The sequence below is a fragment of the Musa acuminata genome, chromosome BXJ1-3 (genome assembly GCF_036884655.1).
Source record: "Musa acuminata AAA Group cultivar baxijiao chromosome BXJ1-3, Cavendish_Baxijiao_AAA, whole genome shotgun sequence".
NCBI lineage: Eukaryota > Viridiplantae > Streptophyta > Magnoliopsida > Zingiberales > Musaceae > Musa > Musa acuminata.
The window spans coordinates 5,789,837-5,810,455 of NC_088329.1; the positions used below are offsets into that span (position 1 = coordinate 5,789,837).

General features: G+C 38.4%; 3 protein-coding genes across 3 annotated transcripts; 1 reads left to right on the forward strand and 2 right to left on the reverse strand.

Annotated features, from left to right (window-relative positions):
- Window positions 1-542: 542 nt before the first annotated feature.
- On the reverse strand, window positions 543-3,057 carry LOC135618834 (polygalacturonase At1g48100-like). The gene is made up of 6 exons (XM_065120141.1): window positions 2,079-3,057; window positions 1,848-2,015; window positions 1,727-1,771; window positions 1,442-1,649; window positions 1,285-1,366; window positions 543-1,202 (listed from the first exon to the last, which is right to left on the reverse strand). Exons 1-6 carry the CDS (start codon window positions 2,667-2,669, stop codon window positions 698-700), a joined length of 1,599 nt encoding a protein of 532 aa, XP_064976213.1. The 5' UTR covers window positions 2,670-3,057; the 3' UTR covers window positions 543-697.
- A 9,498-nt stretch (window positions 3,058-12,555) lies between these two features.
- On the forward strand, window positions 12,556-15,889 carry LOC135618838 (probable protein phosphatase 2C 47). The gene is made up of 4 exons (XM_065120151.1): window positions 12,556-12,945; window positions 13,909-14,100; window positions 14,194-14,429; window positions 15,017-15,889. Exons 1-4 carry the CDS (start codon window positions 12,739-12,741, stop codon window positions 15,600-15,602), a joined length of 1,221 nt encoding a protein of 406 aa, XP_064976223.1. The 5' UTR covers window positions 12,556-12,738; the 3' UTR covers window positions 15,603-15,889.
- Window positions 15,890-17,109: 1,220 nt separating this feature from the next.
- LOC135618842 (uncharacterized) lies at window positions 17,110-19,518 on the reverse strand. The gene is made up of 3 exons (XM_065120161.1): window positions 18,894-19,518; window positions 18,343-18,587; window positions 17,110-17,597 (listed from the first exon to the last, which is right to left on the reverse strand). Exons 1-3 carry the CDS (start codon window positions 19,340-19,342, stop codon window positions 17,350-17,352), a joined length of 942 nt encoding a protein of 313 aa, XP_064976233.1. The 5' UTR covers window positions 19,343-19,518; the 3' UTR covers window positions 17,110-17,349.
- Window positions 19,519-20,619: the final 1,101 nt, after the last annotated feature.

The window sequence follows — 20,619 nt, forward strand, 5'->3', positions numbered from 1 at the left end:
GCTTTTAAGGTTTATGTCAGCAAGTGCATAGGTTAATTTATAGTATGTAATTAGACTGCATGTTCTTGGTACTGAAAAATAAATTTTAGTCCTGATTGTGATGACGTCGAATACGTCTGAATTAACCCGACTCGGTCTCGAGCCATGTGCACAAAAGGATTAAGATGATTGATAAGAAGGGTCGAACGTACCTCCGGATTTAGGTAAACATAGGTACGTATACGAAGATTGAGATCGGATGAGTATTTCAATCTGATCTCTCAGACGCTTAAGTTAGTAAACAATTATCGTCTTTGGTTAGCATTTTATAATGGAACGATAGAGAGGAATATTTTAGATTGATGTCCACATTATAGTCAAGTCTTGCCCTCTCACTGTATTGCTTGTGTCGAGCCACCAATGGGGGAGAAGATTTCCCTTGTCAAGTCCAAAATCTGGTTTTTAATCTCATGAAGAGTAATCTCTCAGCAAGAAATTTTCCTTTAAATGAAAGAGAGAATCCATTAGCAGTTTGGATGAACATATGCAGAGATATGTGTTGATTGCTGTAAAACAGAGCTCTTGCTTCGAACATCAGTATATTACAGATGCTCATCTCAGACAACTATTACATTGAGTATAAGATGAAGTCCTTTTACTTTGGTGTACATTTCTACACCACCTTGTGCTTGCTATGCAACACTGTAATGTAACTACATCAGTAGCACCTATCTGAACCAATGTCCGTGATCGAGGAAGGAAAACCCTCCAGCAAGCACGATACAGGAGGGATCGTCTGCGTCGCCATCACGCCGTAAACGTTCCAACAGAATGGATTGGAGATGAAGTATGCTTGAGCTGGAAGAAGCACCACCTCCGACAGGGTGATGTTGGTGCAGGGGACGGAATCACTGCACCCGAAATGGATGGGCGGACTCCTGACGTCGTATGTGCCCTTGATGCCGGTGTATGATACGTCCGATACGTAGACTGCCGACGTCTGGTTCTTGCACGACTTGGAGAGGCAGTAGTACTGGTCGATGATGATGGGGTTCCTCACGGCGTCCATGCGGATGTTGTCGAAGGAGACAGATGATACTGATCCTGACCCACCTTGCCATGTCTTGATCCTGACCCCGTTATCCGAATGCTTAATCACTGAATTCTTTACTGTTATGTTCGTCACGCAAGCTCGAGTGTTCTTCGTGCCCAGGCTCCCAATGCTGAACCAGGAATCTGATTGAGTTGGATTCATGCTCGCAAAGAAGATCTAGGAAGGAAAAGAAGAAGTGTTTCTGGCGATACCTGATTCCATGGCTTGGCCCACAGGTCACGTTTCTTATGTCTATGTTGATGCTACCAGCTCCGATGGATATGCAATCATCTCCTGTTGAGATCATGAGTCTTAGGATACCGAAACGGAAGCAAATCTGAGACGATGGAGGAAACAGTGATGAGTTACCGCTGGAGATGACTGAGTTGTAGATTCCAACCATCTCGGTGTTCTCGACGTGGATGCCATCAGTGTTGGGGCTAAGCGCGGGTGAGCTGATCGAGATTGCGTCGACGGTGACGTTCCGGCAGTTGTCGAACCGGAAGTGGAACTGGGGACTGTTCTGGACTCTGATCCCGTGTACTATGAGGTTTGAGCTCATGAAGAACCTCAAAGCCTGTAAGGAACGAGAAGAAAGCTTAGTTGTCGTGAAACCTTCCGGCTGATGATGACAGGTAATTCGGTTGAGCTTACCACAGGGCTGTCGCATGGCCCCGACAATGTCGTGCCATTTGGCCCCTGCGATGTCAGAAGAGTAATGTTAGATCTTGTCATGATCCTACTTCTTGTGGCTGACAAGTTTGTTCGTGGATACCTTGTGAGGTTTGCAGGGGAGGTTCCACCACTTCTCTCCTCTCCCATCGATGACTCCTCTTCCTTGCAGCTTCAACCCGTTGGCTCTGTAGAACACGAGCCACTGCCGCCGGTTGTTGTTCCGAGGCCACTCGTCTGGGCCGTCGGGGGCAATGATTGTTCCATCAACCTTGACATAGAATTAGCATCAGCATCCGCTCTGGACACGACGAGAGGGAAGATGAGGGCGTACCTGAAACGTGAGCTCACTGTGGCAAGGACCTGCGAAGATGGTCGACAGGATCTTGAAAGCGTAGCCCTGCGGGACAAGGATGGTTCCGGGCCCGTCTTGGCAGGCAATATCCCACGCGGTCTTGAATGCTTCGGTGTCATCGGCGACTCCATCGCCTACTGCTCCGAAGGCTCGCACGTCGAGCACCGCAGTGGCGTTCGAGGAATTGCGGGTCGCCGTCCCTGCGTCGACAGGCGCAGGAAGGGGAGGTGGAGAGGAAACGGGAGTGCTCGTAGTATTCGAGTTCGTAGAATTCCCACTATAGCCTGCACCAATAGGCTCAGAAGGAGGGTATGCACTAGTGGTGTTTGTCGAATTCCCACTATAACCTGTACTAGTGGAGTTCGCAGAGTTCCCACTATAGCTTGGGTGGACAGGCTGAGGAGCAAGAGCAGGAGGAAGACTAATGGAATTTGCAGGAACTACAGCTTGAGATGGAGGTTCTGCCATTGGAGGCCGAGCAATGCCGTAATGGAATCTTCCACGAACAGAAGTACAACCGAAGCCAGAGCAAACGAGGACAAGCAATAGGAGCATCTTGCTCACTTCCATTTGTGCTTGGCCTATGAACACTGCCAAATGTGCTGGAACAAAGCCAAGATATGGCAGCTATTTATAATACACAAAGCCTGGCTCTCGCTCTCCGATTCACAATGACCTCATGGATTTTACGGCGGAGGGCGGTTGTCGTTGTCTTAGAAACTGCATGCGGCAAGTGGAGGAGAATGCATGCGAGCAAGGGTTGCGGAACTGAGGCTCAGCAGAGGGCAGTGGGAGATGAGGTACGTCACAAGGGAGGGATGGAAGATTTGGATGATTGACTAAGCCATTTTTATAGGGTGAGGAGGGGGAGGTGGTGGCTGGGTCTTCCTTTGTGGCTCTCCTGCTGCTGCACGATGCATTATTCTATCGGTGGCGACCGACCAGTTCCATGCGTGCATGGCTTTTTGAGAATGTGGAGTCTGCATATCATACAAGGGGGGAGGGAGAGGAGGAAAGGTAAAGGTGGTGAGAGCATGGTGATTCTTGGGGACCAAATGGAGGAGGAGGAAGATGATAGACTTGGTTGTGATCACTTGATTCAGGTGCATTAAGTGTATTAGACTGGACTCTCTCAATGACTTTGCAACTGTTGCATTGCATGTGGCCATTGATACAGAAGCTTTATCCAATTTGTTCTCTCTCTCTCTCTCTCTTTTTCTATCTCTGTGCTTTCATTTCTGGGGTCTGTAACTCCGCAAGAGGAGTTTATCTTTGATACGTTGCTTGATGACAGTGTTTAGAGGTATTAAAAATGCTTGCTGAAGTTGGAAAAGCCAGAAGGCAAGGCTGTAATTGGTGAGGTATTGGAGTTGGGGATTGGATAGGGTTGGCTAGAGATAAGTGGGACGGCTGCCAGTGGGATTCCATCTCAGTAAACTTGTTTCTGTAGAGCAGCACTGTATCTGTTCCTGAATCTTCTGCTTGCTAATGGGATTAAGGCCTGTCCAATGGATACAAAGTCATATCTAAGTGCTCTCAAGTGCTTCTTCAAACATGACTTCATGTCACTTGTGTCACTGAAACATGTAATATAAATTGTATCTTCATATCTAAAGGTTCAAATGATTTTATGCATGGTAAATAATAAGGGGAATACAGATTAATTAACTTAATACAGATTAAATAACTTGGTTTAAGGCACCTTTAAACAGGCTGTTTAATGATGATAATTATTTTTTTTTCAAATCTAAAAATCAGAAAAATATATATACGTATATATATATTCCATCACAATTCTACTACATCAAGCTCCTAAAATGCCAAACTTGAAATTTTTGGATAGCTTATAAGGAATGCAGATAGTTCAAGTGACATCTATGGACAACATTGACCTTGCTAAATATATTATTTATATACATATATCAAACATTCTAGGATAATGTTTTTTATTGGTCGATGAACTTAAGTCTTTCACTTCTGAATAGAAAATATTTGAGTCAAGAGTGACATCAGTGATTCTATTTTAATTTGCTTGGTGAACAGTGTGCTGTGAGTCACAAAACTCATCTGCTATGAGATGATTGCTTGCTATTGGTGTGTTAATACAGTCAATAAATAACAGATGTGAACTTTTCAGTGTATAATCTCAAATTAAAACGATTAATTAGAACATAATACAGTATGTTGCAATCATATTCAAGTAGGATTAGCAGTTCAATCAGTGGGTTAACTACACTTCTATTCTTGGATGTCTCCTCAAGTTTGAGGTAGAACGACTCATCTCTTTTCTCTTCAAACGCCAATCGTTGTGTGCTCTATCTTAATTTCAATTGGAAGTAACATCTATGCATGTAATCATCACTCGTGGACTATTTCAATTGCAAGTAATCAAATGTCCCCAAATTAATTTTCGTTGAAAGGTGATGTGCAGCCACTAATTCAAAGTGGCATTAAGATTTACGTGTCACAAGTTCTTATGATCGTAGCATTAGCTTCTATCATATATCATTTGACCTAAACAAATGTCATCGAATACAAATAAGAAATCAAAATGCTTAGTGCCCTCACTCACGGAAGAAGATGTCGTCCCTCCAATGACAATGAAGAGTAAGGAGAAAACAACTGTATCCAATTCTTTAGTCAACGCATCTGTTACATCTCTCTATCTCTCTCTCTCTCTCTCTCTCTCTCTCTCTCTCTCTCACTCATGAGCTCCGCTACAGAAAGAGATGTCTTCAGTGGTGAACCAATATGAGCTATAGTGTGGCCCATCACTGGATGGTTCTCTCTTTCCTAGGTTGGTAGAACCACTTCAGTCTATTCTACTGTTAATAATGTGGCCAATCTCCTCCTAAATCTGTGCAGTTTCTACAGCATTCACAGAGTTAATCAATTCCATATTGTTTCTAAAATGAGAGGATATAAAAGCATGGGAAATTTCTTTTCATATGTATACTAAACATTTGGTACATATAATATCAAAATATGTAAGGATAAATATACCAGCTTAGATAGTAAAGATTTTAATAATACATACAATTACATCTCTTATGCTCCAACATCATCATAAATTAATCTCTATTGAGAAATTCGATTTGATTTGTGTATTATTACGATATGTACTCTATGTTATCTTCTAAAGACTCATTATATTTGTGCATAGAAGTTATTGAATTAGATTATATAGATGGATATAAACAACAGTGCCATGTAGAGAGGACTGTTATATAAGTCCATCCTCCCCTTCATTCAAAAGAAAACAAGGTTGGTTGCCTCTCAGCACAGATTAATGTTCTTACGTTTGAGTCACAAGCATCTCCTGTTTCAAGTCTCCTCAACACTCCGGATGAGCAACCTCTTCTTCTTCTCCACTATCTGTGCCTTCTCTCTCTGGACCATAAGCCGTTGTTGGACTAGGCAACAGCTTTTCTAGGTCAGTTGGCAAGAAGGTTTCTTCTCTGGTTGGCAGCAATCTGTACTCAGGGTGTTCTCCTTCATGCATTCGACTTGGACTTTTAACCGGTTGGCTGACGACAGGTAAACTTTTCTGGAATCCAGTCACGATCTTCTAACTCAATACAGTAATTTGTTCGTGATAGATAAACTGACAGAGCCGTACGCCTTCGTTCTTCTTTCTTTTAACTCAATACAGTAAGGTATGATTATCTTTCCATGTTTTCTGGAATTTTACTTCGCCATTGGTGAGAGTAGCCACGAGATGAAGCAAAACACTGCTTCGATTGAATTAAACCATCGTCTTTTTTCTCCTCTTTCGGAATCTTAATCTTAGGACTTTCTAAAGTTGACTTTGGCCTGATGGAATTTGGACCTTAAGTTCATATAATTAAGCTATTACTTGGAATACTTTATGAGCTAATGATCAATTCCTCTGCAGGCTTCTCAATCTTACAGTAAGTGATTAGCAAATAAACTACTCCAAACTATGATTTTGACCCTCTGTTCTATACAAATAATGAAGCTGTTCCACATAATGAAGTCTGAATCAAGGAATAGCAGAAGATAGCCAAAGATGACAAGAAACTAATTAAGCAGCTCAGGATCAAACATGGAGACCTTCCTATTCTTGATTGCCGGAAAGATCAGCTCTGCGTTAGGTGGGGAGGCTGTCAAAGGTGCAAGCTTCCTCTTCGGGCGCGGTCTGTCCACGTCACTGCTCACACGAGTCGAAGGGTTGATGGGCCGCATCAAAACTAAGTTCGAGCGCATCCAATCATTTCTTAGCGACATCGACACGCGGAAGTACAACACGACCGTGCAACCGTGGCTCAAACGGATCAGAGAGACAGCTCATGACGCAGAATTAACTATTTGATTAGATGAAACAAATAATGAGAAAATATTTATTTTTATTATCCTCACAGTTACTATTTTTTTTAAAAAAAAATTAATCATTAATTAAATATTTTTATTAAAAAAAATAATATAATATCTATTTCTTCCTATGCTAATGAGATTTTATTTTAAATAAAAAATAAACATCACTTCAATATTTTTTTTATCAAATTTATTATTCAAAGTAATCATTCCTTTCCCTTCCACTTGAATCTAGCATTTTTCATCTATACTATATATCTGATTGAATCCTTATGCTTTTGAAATAAATTTGTGCCTTCTATTATATAATTAATACATCCACTATCTAAAAATCAAATAGATATAGAATATTCTTTGTCAAATGCTATAAAGAAAATATTTTCTTTAATTATTTTTATTATTTTATTATATGATAAATATTTTTTATTTAATAATATTTTTCAAGATGACTAATTTTTTTACGATCAGAGTAAAGAAAAATATTTAGATTTTTATTTTTGTACTGGTAATCTTTTTAATATATCTATTTTTTATAGTAAAAATATTAATGAGTTTCTTTATTACCTTCATTAGAGAGTTCTGTTAATTCTTATTTGATTGACCTTGTCCCTTGCCTCGAGCGCCAAATCGTTCAATGATTTTGAAAGTTTTTTTGATCTATCCACTTTTGAATCTATTGATTGGATAATATATTTGAATCTTTAGCTTCTTCTATAATAATAGAAATCATATCAAATTTTGAAGATAAATTCTATAAAATATTTTCTACTATTATTTGATCTTTAAAGTTTTCATCATTAGACTTCATTTGGTTCACAATAGAAGAAACATTTGAGGAAAAAATAATATTATGATCTTATATATCATACTCAACAATATCATTTTTTACTAAATTTCGTAATTCTTATGAGCTCAAAATTGATAATTTTCACCTTTAAAGATACGAAAGAAGTTGATTAGAAATACTTCCTCTAATGTTTGTCATCCTTTTATTTTTATTTTTTTTGGATCTATTTGTCTTCCTTTCTTTTTTTAATTGATATACTCTTATTGATCTTTTTTCAATTTAGACTCTGATACCAAACTTATTAGCTTTCTACAAAATTTCAATGAGAAAAAAAAGAATATAGTAAAAATAACGAGGATTACTTCCAATATATACTTATTAGGATTCATCTAAAAATATATATTTATATTAGCTAAAAGTAAAGTATAATTTTTTTAAAATAATAAAAAATTCATCATAGTTCAATAAACCTTTTTATCCCCATCTATTTAATTTAATCTAAATTTTAATTTTTTATTTTATTTTATCTGATTTTAATTATTTAAATTAAGATCACATCGAACACAGTACCGGATATCCGGCAGTGACGTAAGTGCATCCTTTAGATCTTAAGCCAAAACAGTACGTAGCAGCGAGACTTCCTTCTCTTCGCATACTGCATCAGGTATATGTCTCTCCGATCCATGTTAGTAGTCTCTTCTCTATTCATATTTACTATGGTTCGTGACTTCTCTCTCTAGCTGGCTAGTATATGGAGATCTTACTCTTTGTCATTCTTACTTGCACGAGGTACAACCATGGCAAAAAAAAAGATCAAAAAATAATTTCTTTGAGGCTGCCTCTCTTACAAGGAAAACAGAGGCTGCTTACGTGGTAGCGTGTGGGGGAGAAAGGAAGACCTGAGGGGGGGGAACAGAGAAGAAGACGAAGAAGAGAAAGAATAAAAAAAGAACGGAGAAGATGAAGGAAAGAGAAAGAGAGGAAGGATCTGTGCTGGGAGAGAAGGGAGAAAGGAGAGAGAGAAAAGAGGTCTCGGCTGTGAGAAGAAGAAGAAAAGAAGTAAAAGGGAGAAGAGAATAGGAAGAAAGAAAGAAGAAAGAGAAAGGGAGAAGAAAAGAGAGGATATCGGGGAAGGAGGGAAAGGAAGAAGGGAAGGAAAGAAAAAGAAAGAAGGGATTCGTGCAAGCAGGAGAAAAAGAAACAGAGGAGTGAGAGAAAAGAAAGAGAGAAAAAAATAGAAGAAAAATTATGGAGATTTCGTTTTGATATTAAATGGATTCAGATAATGTCAAGAAAAGTATATTAGATATGGTTTTGAATTCTCTTATAATTTTTATTATTTAGATTCATGTTTTGGATTATAGATTGATGTATCATATTATTCTTAGATAATTAGATATTTATATTATAAAAATAAGGAAATAAAGTATTAAAATATATTATATCAAGGATATACCAACTAATCTATTTTCAAAAGTATTAATGTATGTATTCAATATTGGTAAACTCATATGATTTACATAATTTCGAAATTATTTTATTATTTAAAAATATTATTAAAACTTTAAATATTTATCATTCGAAAAAAATAAATCGTTTGAACTCTTCTTTATTGTTCTATAAGTATTTTTAAGTTATTTTATTAGAATTTATATGAAAAAGTCATTACCTCAGCTTTGTAAACACATGCAATCTAAAGATTTGTTTAAACTCTTAGTTACTTTCAATGACAACAGTTGTCTGGTTATGATCTGAATCCTTACCAATAAGGATTATATATTTATATTTATTTTAAAAATTATTTTCTTCTATGTAATTAAACATGATTCTTGATATTATTACGATAATATGATTGAAATCATCAATATTTATATTACTATTCTTTTGACTTACACATATTATACTTATGAATCATTAATTATATTTATACTAATTTATGAAAAGTTAATAATAATCTTTGTGCTACAATGATTTATACTGTGATATATGGCGGTAGCTTCAGCTTTCATTATGAAATATATTTAAATATATTTTATATTTAAAAGTATTACTAGCAAGACATCGATTTGAAATACATACATATGAAAGTTTTGTAAACTTTATAAAAAAAAATATTTATTTTTTAAAAATTATTTATGATAAGTTTTTATTAGTATATGAGTCATAGTATTTGCTTATATGATATCTTTATCTTTTTAATTTAATTAATAGTGGATCGATTATGATTGAATCATGTAATTAATCTATTGATATTATTGTATATTGAATATATATATATATATATATATAATTTGGATTAGTATGTTATAAATATTCAATGAGTTATTAAATCTATTAAATATCCTATAGGTTAATTGATTATTAATTAAATTATATGATAAATATATTTTTGCTTAGGTTCTGATATCCTATCGAGTTAAGGTTCATTTTAGCTGGTGGTATTCATTATGAACCACTTAAGCATGTATTATTTACTTGTGTCTAAAAGAACATCTACATTTTAAAAAACATAACATATAAGTCTCTCCCGTTAAGTCTGAGTTAACATACGTTAAAGTATAATGCTAACTCATAATAAATTATTAATATAATGACATGTATAATTTAATTTTTAAAACAAGATATATTTTAGCCCCTATGATTTTGATCATGGACCACTTAAGTCTTTATAGTTTTGTTTATATCTAAAATAACCCTTATATTTTTTAGAATATGGCATATAAGTTCTTCCCATCAAGCCTTGATATATGTTAAAGTTTGCTCATGATGTATAATAATTTATTAATATAATGATATATATAATTTAATTATTTTTTTTAAATCTATTTTGTCGATGAAGATAAAGTGGCCTAGGTCATTACAATGGACGAAGGCGGAGAGGCAAAGGTATGAGAGACTGTAGGTAGTAGTGAGGGAGAGCTAGATCATCACGTCATAGGCACGACGAGTGGGGGTGCAGGAGTGGACGAAGTGGGAGGCAGTGGGGAAGAAAATGCTTGGACGAAGAAAGAGGGACCAGGAGACCATTGCATTCCTAACGTCGAACTGATCAACACACATCCACCTGAGGTAGGACCGAAAGCTTTTGAGCTTGTCGTCAACGCGAGAGATGTTGCGTGTATACGATACTCGGCTAGGCAGAGCGGCTCGATATTTTTGTTGGTGGTCACTTCCACGATAACATCTCCTCTCGTCATTGATGATGGTCTCAATTTTTTTATTTAAATTTTATATGTTATTATATTAATAATTTATTATAAATTAATATATCATATAAGCAAACTTTAACATTTGTTAACTTAGATTTGATAGAAGGGGTTTATATACTATGTTGTTGAATATATAGAGGTTATTTTAGATACGAACAGAACTATAAGGGCTAAAGTAATACATGATCAAAACTATAAGGATTAAAATAGATCATTTTTTTTAAGCTTAAATTATATATTTTTATTATAATAATAATTTATTATAAGTTAGCATACTTTAACGTTTGTTAATTCAGAAATTCATAAAGACTTAGATGATCGATAACTAAAACCACAAAGGTTAAAATGGATCTTAACTCTATCAGATTCTTATATAGGAAAATCTATAGGATTGTAATGTTATATACTTTTTTTTTTTTAATTGGGGTATTAAAAAAACCTCTAAGCATTAATCATAAATATTGAAATGAGAGAAAATGGTCTAAACTTTGTTTGCCAATATGCTCAAACTTCATTTCACTCCTATGATTATAATTATAGAATTTGTACATGTGATCAGCCAAACCATCAGCTCACTCACGTACCTTGACCACCTACTTCGTTAACATTGGACATGTTTTAATCGAAGGTCTTCCCACCTGCTCCTTATTCTAATGACCTCAATCATAAGTCATGGCATAAATGTGAAGATTGCGATGCCTCATTTCCCATTAGTGACAGATGTCGGGTTGATGAGACACTTCCAAAGATAAAAGATGGAGGAACGAATGAAACACAAACGAAGCTTATCCACGCCATCATGTGGTTGGTTCTCTTCATGCATATCCCTCTCATTATAGTCCGTCCACATGACAATCCTTTCAGAAGAGCGCTTGTAGATACTTGATTGATGGAAGAAGAAGGTAGTGCTGTTCTTTTTCCCTTCCAAGTACCATGTAAGCTTGTAAACAATGTACAATATTAAATTAACGGGCACTGACATCAATAAACTTGCATCATGATTAACTTAGGATGATGTTTAATGAAATAAAAATCATAATATTTGATAATGATGATAGTTGGTGATTCATAAATGATCAAAGAGATGATTATGGAGGTTGACCTGTAAGAAGATTAGAATCGAATGGTACACTCGATTAAATCTCTCTAATGCTTAGATTGATTTTATGACATCTTAGAGGTTGACATGTTTCATGATAGGGTTTGTCGATCTCCATAGTGGGTTTGCAACCTGCAAAATAAACATACAATCGCTACAGCGAAGCGATAATGCAATGCCTCTAATGGCGAAGGAGTCGGCGACCATTCTAATTATAACAAAATGTAGCTGGGAATACCTTGTTCGACATGATCATAAACTAAAACCATTAGAATCGATTAGGATAACGTAAGCTGCAAGACGGCATGGAATGCATGCCGGAATTGGAGGAATCCTGTTTGCATGTTTGACCAATTCGTCGTCCGTCCCCTCGTAGTGATGCTTGACTTGGCTCACGCGGACGAGAGTTAATTGGCCATCCCTACCTTACGACTTCTCTACTGCAGCGGATGACAGCGGGCGCTGCTCTTTCCATGGGAAACCTGGGGAACCGCGGTTTTGCCGCCGTAAACCCACCATAGCAACAGCGCCTGCGTTTCCTTCACGGAGGCTTCCGACAGTCATGCTAATTATTACGGGCCGCGCTAACAGTTCCCTTCGTCGAAGACGATCTAATCCTAACCCAAATCCTTGCCATTAAACACTGTTATGGTTAAATTAGTAAATATATGATGAGCACAAGGACCTTTTCGTCAACGCATGCAGAGCTGATCCGCCGACGACATTTTATCCCCAAATTAGCCTTCATACTTGTAGCAAATCCCGACAAGATCCCTCGACGCTCATCCCACGGCCGTCACGCGGCCCGCGTTCCACCGCGTGCCGGGTCGGGGCTGAGGACTTTTTCGTCATTGAATACGCCCACGAGCAACCGGTTCGGCCCGTCGATACATGCCCGTTTCAGACTTCGAGACGGACTATAAACCCGCACGTGCCTGTCACCGTTCACTTACCCACCGGTCGCCGCCGGTTGCCCGTGGACCTCGTATAAATGCAGCGTGGAAGGCAACGCGTCCTCTTAATTACGCGAAAAGATTTTCGAAATACCGATAAGATCCGAGGAAACCCAATCGGAGAAGGAAGCCGGAGGTAAACCCTAGAAGCAAGAAGAAGCCGGATCTTGGCGCTGTTAAGATCTCATCAGGATCGGATCTTTTGCCGTGGGAATTCGATTGGTGCCGGAGAAGCGGGCGATTTCTTGGAGTCGAAATGGTGGCAGGCGCAGAGGTTATCCACAAGAGCATCCCCGTGCTCGACGTGCAGTGCCGATACATCGCCAAGGAGATTGAGGAGATGGTTGATTTCTCCGCTGCGGCTGTGGCGGTGGTGGCGACGGCCCCTTTGTCGCCGGCGTTTCGGCAGGACGCGAGGGGATCGGAGACCGCGGCGGCTGTTAATGATGCCGTTTCTGAGCTGGTGAGATTTCCGCCGTTTCTTTTATCTTCTTGGAGAGCCTTAATTGAATCATATTGATGTAAAGATCTAGACTGATCTGAATTGCTCTTGGTTGTTTGGACTTCCCTTATTACAAGTTAGCTTTACTTGGCTTTTGCTCTCAAGGTTTGATGATTTAGGGGGTTATAACATAGAATTTTGGTCCTGTTTTAGAAAATTATTATGTATATTTAGATCGTTGTAATTAGTTACTTGTGTTCTTATTTTCTATCAACCTTATTGATGTTGGATATGGATGTGGCCAAGATCATGATATTGTAATTTGGCTCTTATTGTAGATTTCTTCTGTTTTCTTTCAAGAAGTTGTTATTGGGTTCACGTGCAGATGAAACATTTGTGCTAGTTGATTTTTTGTACTTGGTTTCCGGTCCTATCCAATTTCCTGTCCATTTGTTTCTGCTTTGAAATTTCATGATGCAAATGAATCTTTGATGAAGAGATGTTTTTTATGCAACTACAGATTGGTATAAAATTGATTGAATAGGCCATGTTGTTGAAGTTCCACCTTCCACCTGGCCTCTCTGTTAAGAGATTTTTCTTGCCAAATGAAGAATCTTGAATTCTGTTAGCACTGGCTAAAGAGAAACTGTGTTGTAAAAAAGTGCATATCCCGATTGTAGCAATGAAGTGTGTGTGTTAATTAGATATGATCATGCCGAATTTCAGATTTGTTGAATAGCCCTGGCTGTATGTATGTGTGATCTTTCCAGATCTATGTGACTTATGTCATTTACTGTATTGTTATTAATTATAGGTTTTTTTCCATTAGGATAATTGATTTGAATTCTGCCTATTATACATCCATCTTGACCATTTTTTTTCTAGCAGTTTTTGTTGTTTATATTGTGGTGTATTTGGTGTTTTCTTTCCTTGTTTGGTTACTTACTCCCGGCATTTCTTGTTTTTTCTCTCACACTTGTGTAGGACTTGAGAACATCAGATGCCATTTCTGATGTGTCTGTAGAACCGCCTCAATTTGTTCCTAGCATCCGTTCTGGCAGCTTTGCTGACATTGGACCTCGAAATTACATGGAAGATGAGCATATTCGTATTGATGATCTTTCAGCACACTTGGGATCTGTGCTCACGTGCCCAACGCCTAGCGCTTTCTATGGGGTATCGTTTGATTTCTCTTTGAAGTGGAAACTGCTTTGTGTTTATTCGACCCTGTAAATGAGAAATGATGGAAGCTTTTGTACTTGTCTGCAGGTGTTTGATGGTCATGGAGGCCCAGATGCTGCAGCCTACATCAAGAGGCATGCACTTAGGTTTTTGTTTGAGGATGGTAACTTTCCCCAAGCATCAGTAGCTGATAACGATTTCATGGTATCTGTTGAGAACTCAGTTCGGGAAGCATTTCTTCTTGCTGACCTTGCATTGGCTGAGGATTGCTCTATTAACAGCTCTTCTGGGACGACTGCACTCACAGCTTTGGTGTTTGGAAAGTATGTAGTAACTTATTGTTAAATTTTAAGGTCTATCTTTGGAGAATTTTAAGTTGTATCTTGTAAGATAGGGTTGCAGTCCCTTTGTTTACATAGGATCTTATTAATTAAGATGAGAAAAGAGGTTTAGATAAGTTCGCTAAATAGAGTTGTAGTTAATTCAAATGAGATAAGATAATATCCTCTTGGGTTAAGTTATTATTCTACACCCGTGGATAGGCATGATACCTAGATATGTAGATCATCCAAGTCTAAAGGATCCAAGTCTTCAAGTTGAAGGTGAAGAAGTTTGATACAGTTTTCCTTTTTATTTCCATCCCGGTTTCTTCTTCCAGTTGGTTTTAGATCTTGGGCTAGTACAACTTTGTTATTGCTATTTGAGAAAGGTTTGCACTTGATGATGATCTTTCTTTACACTTATCAAAGAGATGTTATTGCCCTTGCCCTTTTTATAACTTTTATGTTTCTTTGATTGTTGATTTGATTTGTTTTGTTGTTTCAGTTCAACACAAGTTTCCAATTCCTTAAATTTAATTTCCATGGCAGTGTAGAACTCTATACTTATATTTCTGTCACGCTCTTTGCAGGCTTCTCCTGGTAGCAAATGCAGGGGACTGCCGGGCAGTTTTATGTAGGAAGGGTGAAGCAGTGGATATGTCTCAGGATCATAGACCCATCCATGCAGCTGAGCGCGAAAGGGTCGAGCAATCAGGAGGCTTTGTTGAAGATGGCTACCTCAATGGCGTCCTCTCTGTCACGCGTGCCTTGGGGGACTGGGACGTGAAAATGCCTCGAGGTTCTCCCTCACCCCTCATTGCAGAGCCTGAGTTCAGGCAAGCGGTCCTGACCGAGGATGACGAGTTCCTCATAATTGGTTGCGACGGGATATGGGATGTCATGTCCAGCCAGCGTGCCGTGAGCATTGTACGAAAGGGCCTCAGGCGGCACGATGACCCTGAGCGGTGTGCGAGGGAACTTGTCATGGAAGCGCTGAGGCTCAACACCTTTGACAACCTCACGGTGATTGTGATCTGCTTCTCCGATGAATACTGCACCTCTTCTACCCCTCCTCGAGACGAACAGCAGCAATCCAGGTTGAGGTGTTGCAAAAGCCTGTCGACGGAGGCTCTTTGTAATCTCAGGAGCTGGCTGGCAAATGAGGGTAGCAACTGACACCGGAGATCCTGTGCTTCATTCCTGTAAATACATTCAGTGATTATGATGAAAATATGTAATAAGGTATCTTCCTCTTTTTTGACTGCTTTAGGGTAAAGAGCAGCTAAACAAATTTTGTAGTTCCTCTTGTTTCATTGCCCCCGTGTGATGGAGGGAGGGCATGTACATAATATTGTGGATGGTGGGATAGGTCATTGTTTACAAGTCATTATTGACTCAGCGTATCATTTCATGTATGTCTACTGTTTTAGATACTTTTTTTTAAGACCAGAATACTTGTGCTATTCTCTGTTTGTCGATTGACTTTTCAACAGTTGCCAGCTTGAATGGAAGCAGTCTTTCATCAAATCAATGTGATGGCTCTAAGATAACTGAAACTAATTGTTCTGGTTTGACAAAAGGTCCAGACTAAATCCCAAATGTGGCTGGTGGGAGTAGAAGAGTATGCTGATATAGGTCATTATCTTTACAAGTCCATTATTGACTCGGTGGATCTTTCCTTGTATGTCTACTGATACTTCTTTACGACCTTTGTCGATTGAGTTTCTAGTAGTTGCCAGCTTGAATTGTAGTCTTCCATCCAATCAACGGCATGGCTAATTATGGTTTGACAAAAAGACAGACCAAATCGCAAGGAACCGAGAGACTGCTGGAAACCAGAGTGGAAGATCCTATTCTAAACAGCCACCTTGTTTGACTAGAACCCAACAAATTTAGCTACAGAGAATTAACATTGAATAGAACCCAACAACTGGCTTGACTTTGAATAGCTTGGTGTGATCCAACTATTGCCTCGTGTTTGTACACAGTGATACTGTTAAATCTTATTACCATCTATTTACATGAGGTTTCGCAATTTACTCGGCCATAACTTAACCTCGACGGAATCCAAATTGATACATGGAAATCACTCCACTTCATCATATCTACTTTTTTTCTTTTTTTAGGTATTTGGCACATATCTGATCCAATTTAGTTGTATTAGATATTACATCAAACTGATTTGGGATGACTGCATGCATTGTTGGATTCAGATTTTGATAGAACAATATTGCATATACGTATAATATATTATTTGCAGGTATGCTAACATCACCAGGAGGCAAGTATAATATATATATATATATATATATATATATATATATATATATATATATATATATGAAGGAAACGAGAAAAAAAAAACCCCCCATGTTGTCACCTCAAACAGAAGTAGTAAACAAGATCAAAAAATATTATCGTTTTCATCATATCAAGAATGAGATTCGAACCCATGCGCTTTCGGACTAGTACCTGAAACTAGCGCCTTAGACCAACTCGGCCATCTTGACGTGATGTTATGATGCAGATCTAACACTAGTAATTGATAAACTGACATCCCCGCGCCCGACCCCTTCACACGTCGACGATACTATCATGCGTATAAGGCTGCTATCTTTTCATAACAAGTTGATTTACTCGACCCAATCCAAATCGGTATATGTGGTTGATAATCACTGCCCAATTAACAAGCAAAGAAACATGATGGCCTGCAACTAAACTCAACAAATTGGTAGGATGAGTTCTTCAAGACATCCTCTTTGGCAAAACCAAGATTTTATTCCCTCCAAAAACATATGGAGCCAAGACAATGCACTTCATTTGATCCCACAGGCTCGGTTGTAAAACAATCACTTTGGAAACTCTGGACTAATTCTTAGCTTCCTGTCTTTAAATCACATGAATTAGGCATATCTATTGCAAATCAGCTGCATGCAAGTCTTGCAAATGTTAGATAGCCCGTGTGTCCTCTCGTCTCTCGGCATGGCCTAGCTATGATGGTAGAAGTTGTAGTTGTTATCTCCTTGCTATCGTTGTTGACATCATGTGAAATGCATTGTCGTCTCTTGCGAGGGAGGGATCCGACAGGGCTGTCCTGGACACCTTCTGTTCCGGTCATTCTTTCTTCTCGGACTTCATAGGAACGAAGTAGAACCTCAAATGTCCTTATATCTGCAGTTGAGCACAATAGGACACATCAATCTACATGAAAAAGGTGACCACATATCTTTTAGTCAGAATTAAATAATGAGTTCTCTGGAGCTCATGAACCAGCATAATCCACTTAACCTTGCGAGGACAATACAAAAAAGTAAGAGGAAAATAAAGAATTGAGTTATACTCTTAGTTACACTTGGAACTCTAATAAAAGTGATTCATTAGCTAAACAAATAGCTGACAGAAACAAAATAAAAGCAAAAGCAAAAATCAGGAGGAGCTAACAAGTGACAAGTACTAACTAAAAACCTTTCCAACTATATACTGCTTCAAGATGAGATGTCCAATTTCATAAACACAAACTTCAAGCAACTAAATACTTCAGAGGAAGCAACAAATCAGGCTTTTCAGGTAAGTAACTAGGTACGATAAAATATAGTCCAGTCGATCTCAAAAAATCCAAGAGTAGGTAAATGTGGATCAGAAGAGTCTGACTCAAAGCGACAGGAAATCAAAGAGTTGTGCTCCTTTATCTTGAGAAATTGTTAGCAATAAAGCAAGGCATTATATTGGAGGAATTGCAAACAGGCAGCTCAAGTCTTTATTTCAAGTAAAGCTCAAGTCTATATATCTTGAATTAGTTTGAGGGGAAAAAAGGCTTATAAGTGCATATGCAAAGCATTGGGCTTTCATACCGAAAGGCAAAGAAAAAGCACAGAGACGCTGACTTAAGGCAAATGGCAGTATAAAGATGGACGACCTGTAAAATCTGCTCCAAGAACCTCACAAGAGCGCTGCACTTGCTCAATGCATGGAGAGAACGAGCACAATACACCGTCTTGCTTCAGCATTCTTCGAACAGATGGCAACGCTAACCAAGGTTGGGGGAGATCAAGGAACACTGAATCGGCAGCCCCACAAAATTCATCAGGAAAACCTTCACCTTGAATGTCTCGAACTGTGACTGCAATCAAGCTGCTCATCCCATTCCTCTCAAAGTCTTCCCTGCAGAGGCGAAAAAGCCAAAATTAGAACTTATAAGAGTTTATCAAAATACCATGTGAATATCGAAGTGTGGATACAAAGGGGTTTGCAAAAATATCATGATCCTCGAGCATGTTAAAAACCATTCTATACAGCGCGCGAGTGTTACGCAGGATAAAAAAAACAGATATGATTTCACAAATGGTGTTACCTTTCGGATAAAGAAACAATGAACAACTTCAGGGTCTTTCGGAGTAGCCAACACAAACGCAACCCACTAAAAAATAGTGACCTTTTGACAATACAATGCAGGATTAGATAGCTTACCTAGCCAAGGAAGCTCTTTGTTCGTGGAAGTCGAATGTGTAAACATGGCCAGAAGGCGCCACAGCTCTAGCAAGAGAGGTGGTGAGAGATCCGCTCCCCGTGCCAGACTCGAGAACCACGCAGCCGGGGACAACTTCCAGGTACGAAATCACAAAGCTAATATCCGCGAGGTACAAAATCTGAGTTCGGTGGCTCAAAACCAAGGTCCATAGCTCCGGCGTGGGGGCTAACAGATGCACGAACCCGCCCTTGTTGCTCAACACCTTGGTCCCGAACGGCTTCCCTATCCAATCCGAGTGCTTGAAGACCCCAAACCTGTTCTGGAAGTCCGAGCCGTTCTGCACTCTGACGGCCTTTACCTTGTCGTACCTCTCGTACACGATAACCAGATCCCCGTCGCAGATGCGGCGCTCGAGGGAGCTCCGCTTCGACGGATCGATGGACAACATGATGGCGGCGGTGTGAAGGCTGTCTCAACGGGAATGCTCGGAGAACACAGAGCAGGGGTGGAGAGCGAGGAGGGTCGTGAGATGGGTCGGTTAGGGTTTGGGATTTAAGACGGCCCCGACCGAGGGAAGCAGGTCGGCAGGGAATTTTACCAGGGTCAGGGCTCGAGTGAATTGGAGTTGAACCGGGTTCGGATTGGATCGGACAGAACTCGAGTGAATTAGAGTTAAACCGGGTTCGGATTGATCGGTTGGCTTGAACCGAACCCTAACAATTTCACGTTAACTTTTACCATTATATTGTTGTCAGAATTAGTTTCTAGATTTTCGTAGTTTATTAATTATCTGTAATGTTCTCTTGCACTGAGACGTATACTTGTGTCTCAACAGAGACCTATAAATAATACCATGTTACTAAAAACATTTTTTATATGGGATTCTGGTTAAATAGTTGTTATCATTTTACCATGATATTTATTAGTCACAAATTTAAGGTTTTACATACATTATATATATATATATATATATATATTTTTTTTTTTTTTGTAGCATCTTGATGCATATACGATGTTTTCATTTCCAAACATGCATCGTAGGATCGAAACTAAGAGATTATCTAACTTAGCTCTTTGATGATCACACAACAATGTCATAAAAGAACAGTATGAACAATGTCAAACAATAATAGGTTCTTCATCCGCTAATTGAATGAAAACAAGGAATTAAATTAATCTCTGAGGCAAACATATAATAGTGATATGGAACTCACTACACTTATATTCCACTAGATCTAAATCACATGTGTTTTTTTATCTCATCAACACACATACGCTGCAAAATCATGGCAAGAAAAGAGGATCCAATGACGACAACCATAGATAATACATGAAAATATTAGACCTTAGTTCAAGCAACCAAAAATGTGTAGAGTCTTTGACTAAAAACAGGCATTCATATATTAAAAAAAAAGATGGGAAGAATACACTAATACTGAGAATTAGAAGCCTTTTAATAGGAAACTTGTGTTGGACAAACATGGAGAGCTGAAAATTTTAGCAATTCAACTCTTTATTTAAGAACTAAATATCATAAATTTTCAGAATCCGATATTGCTCATAAACTATTTTTATCTTTCATAAAATACCAATAAACATATCATCAGCTAATAAGAATTTGAGAGGGTAGTGAATCTCAGTAATTCTCTCTCTTGAAAAAAATCAAGTTCAAGAAGTTGTACTAAAGCAACAAGGTAGATTAGCAAACTAAAATATTAAAGATAT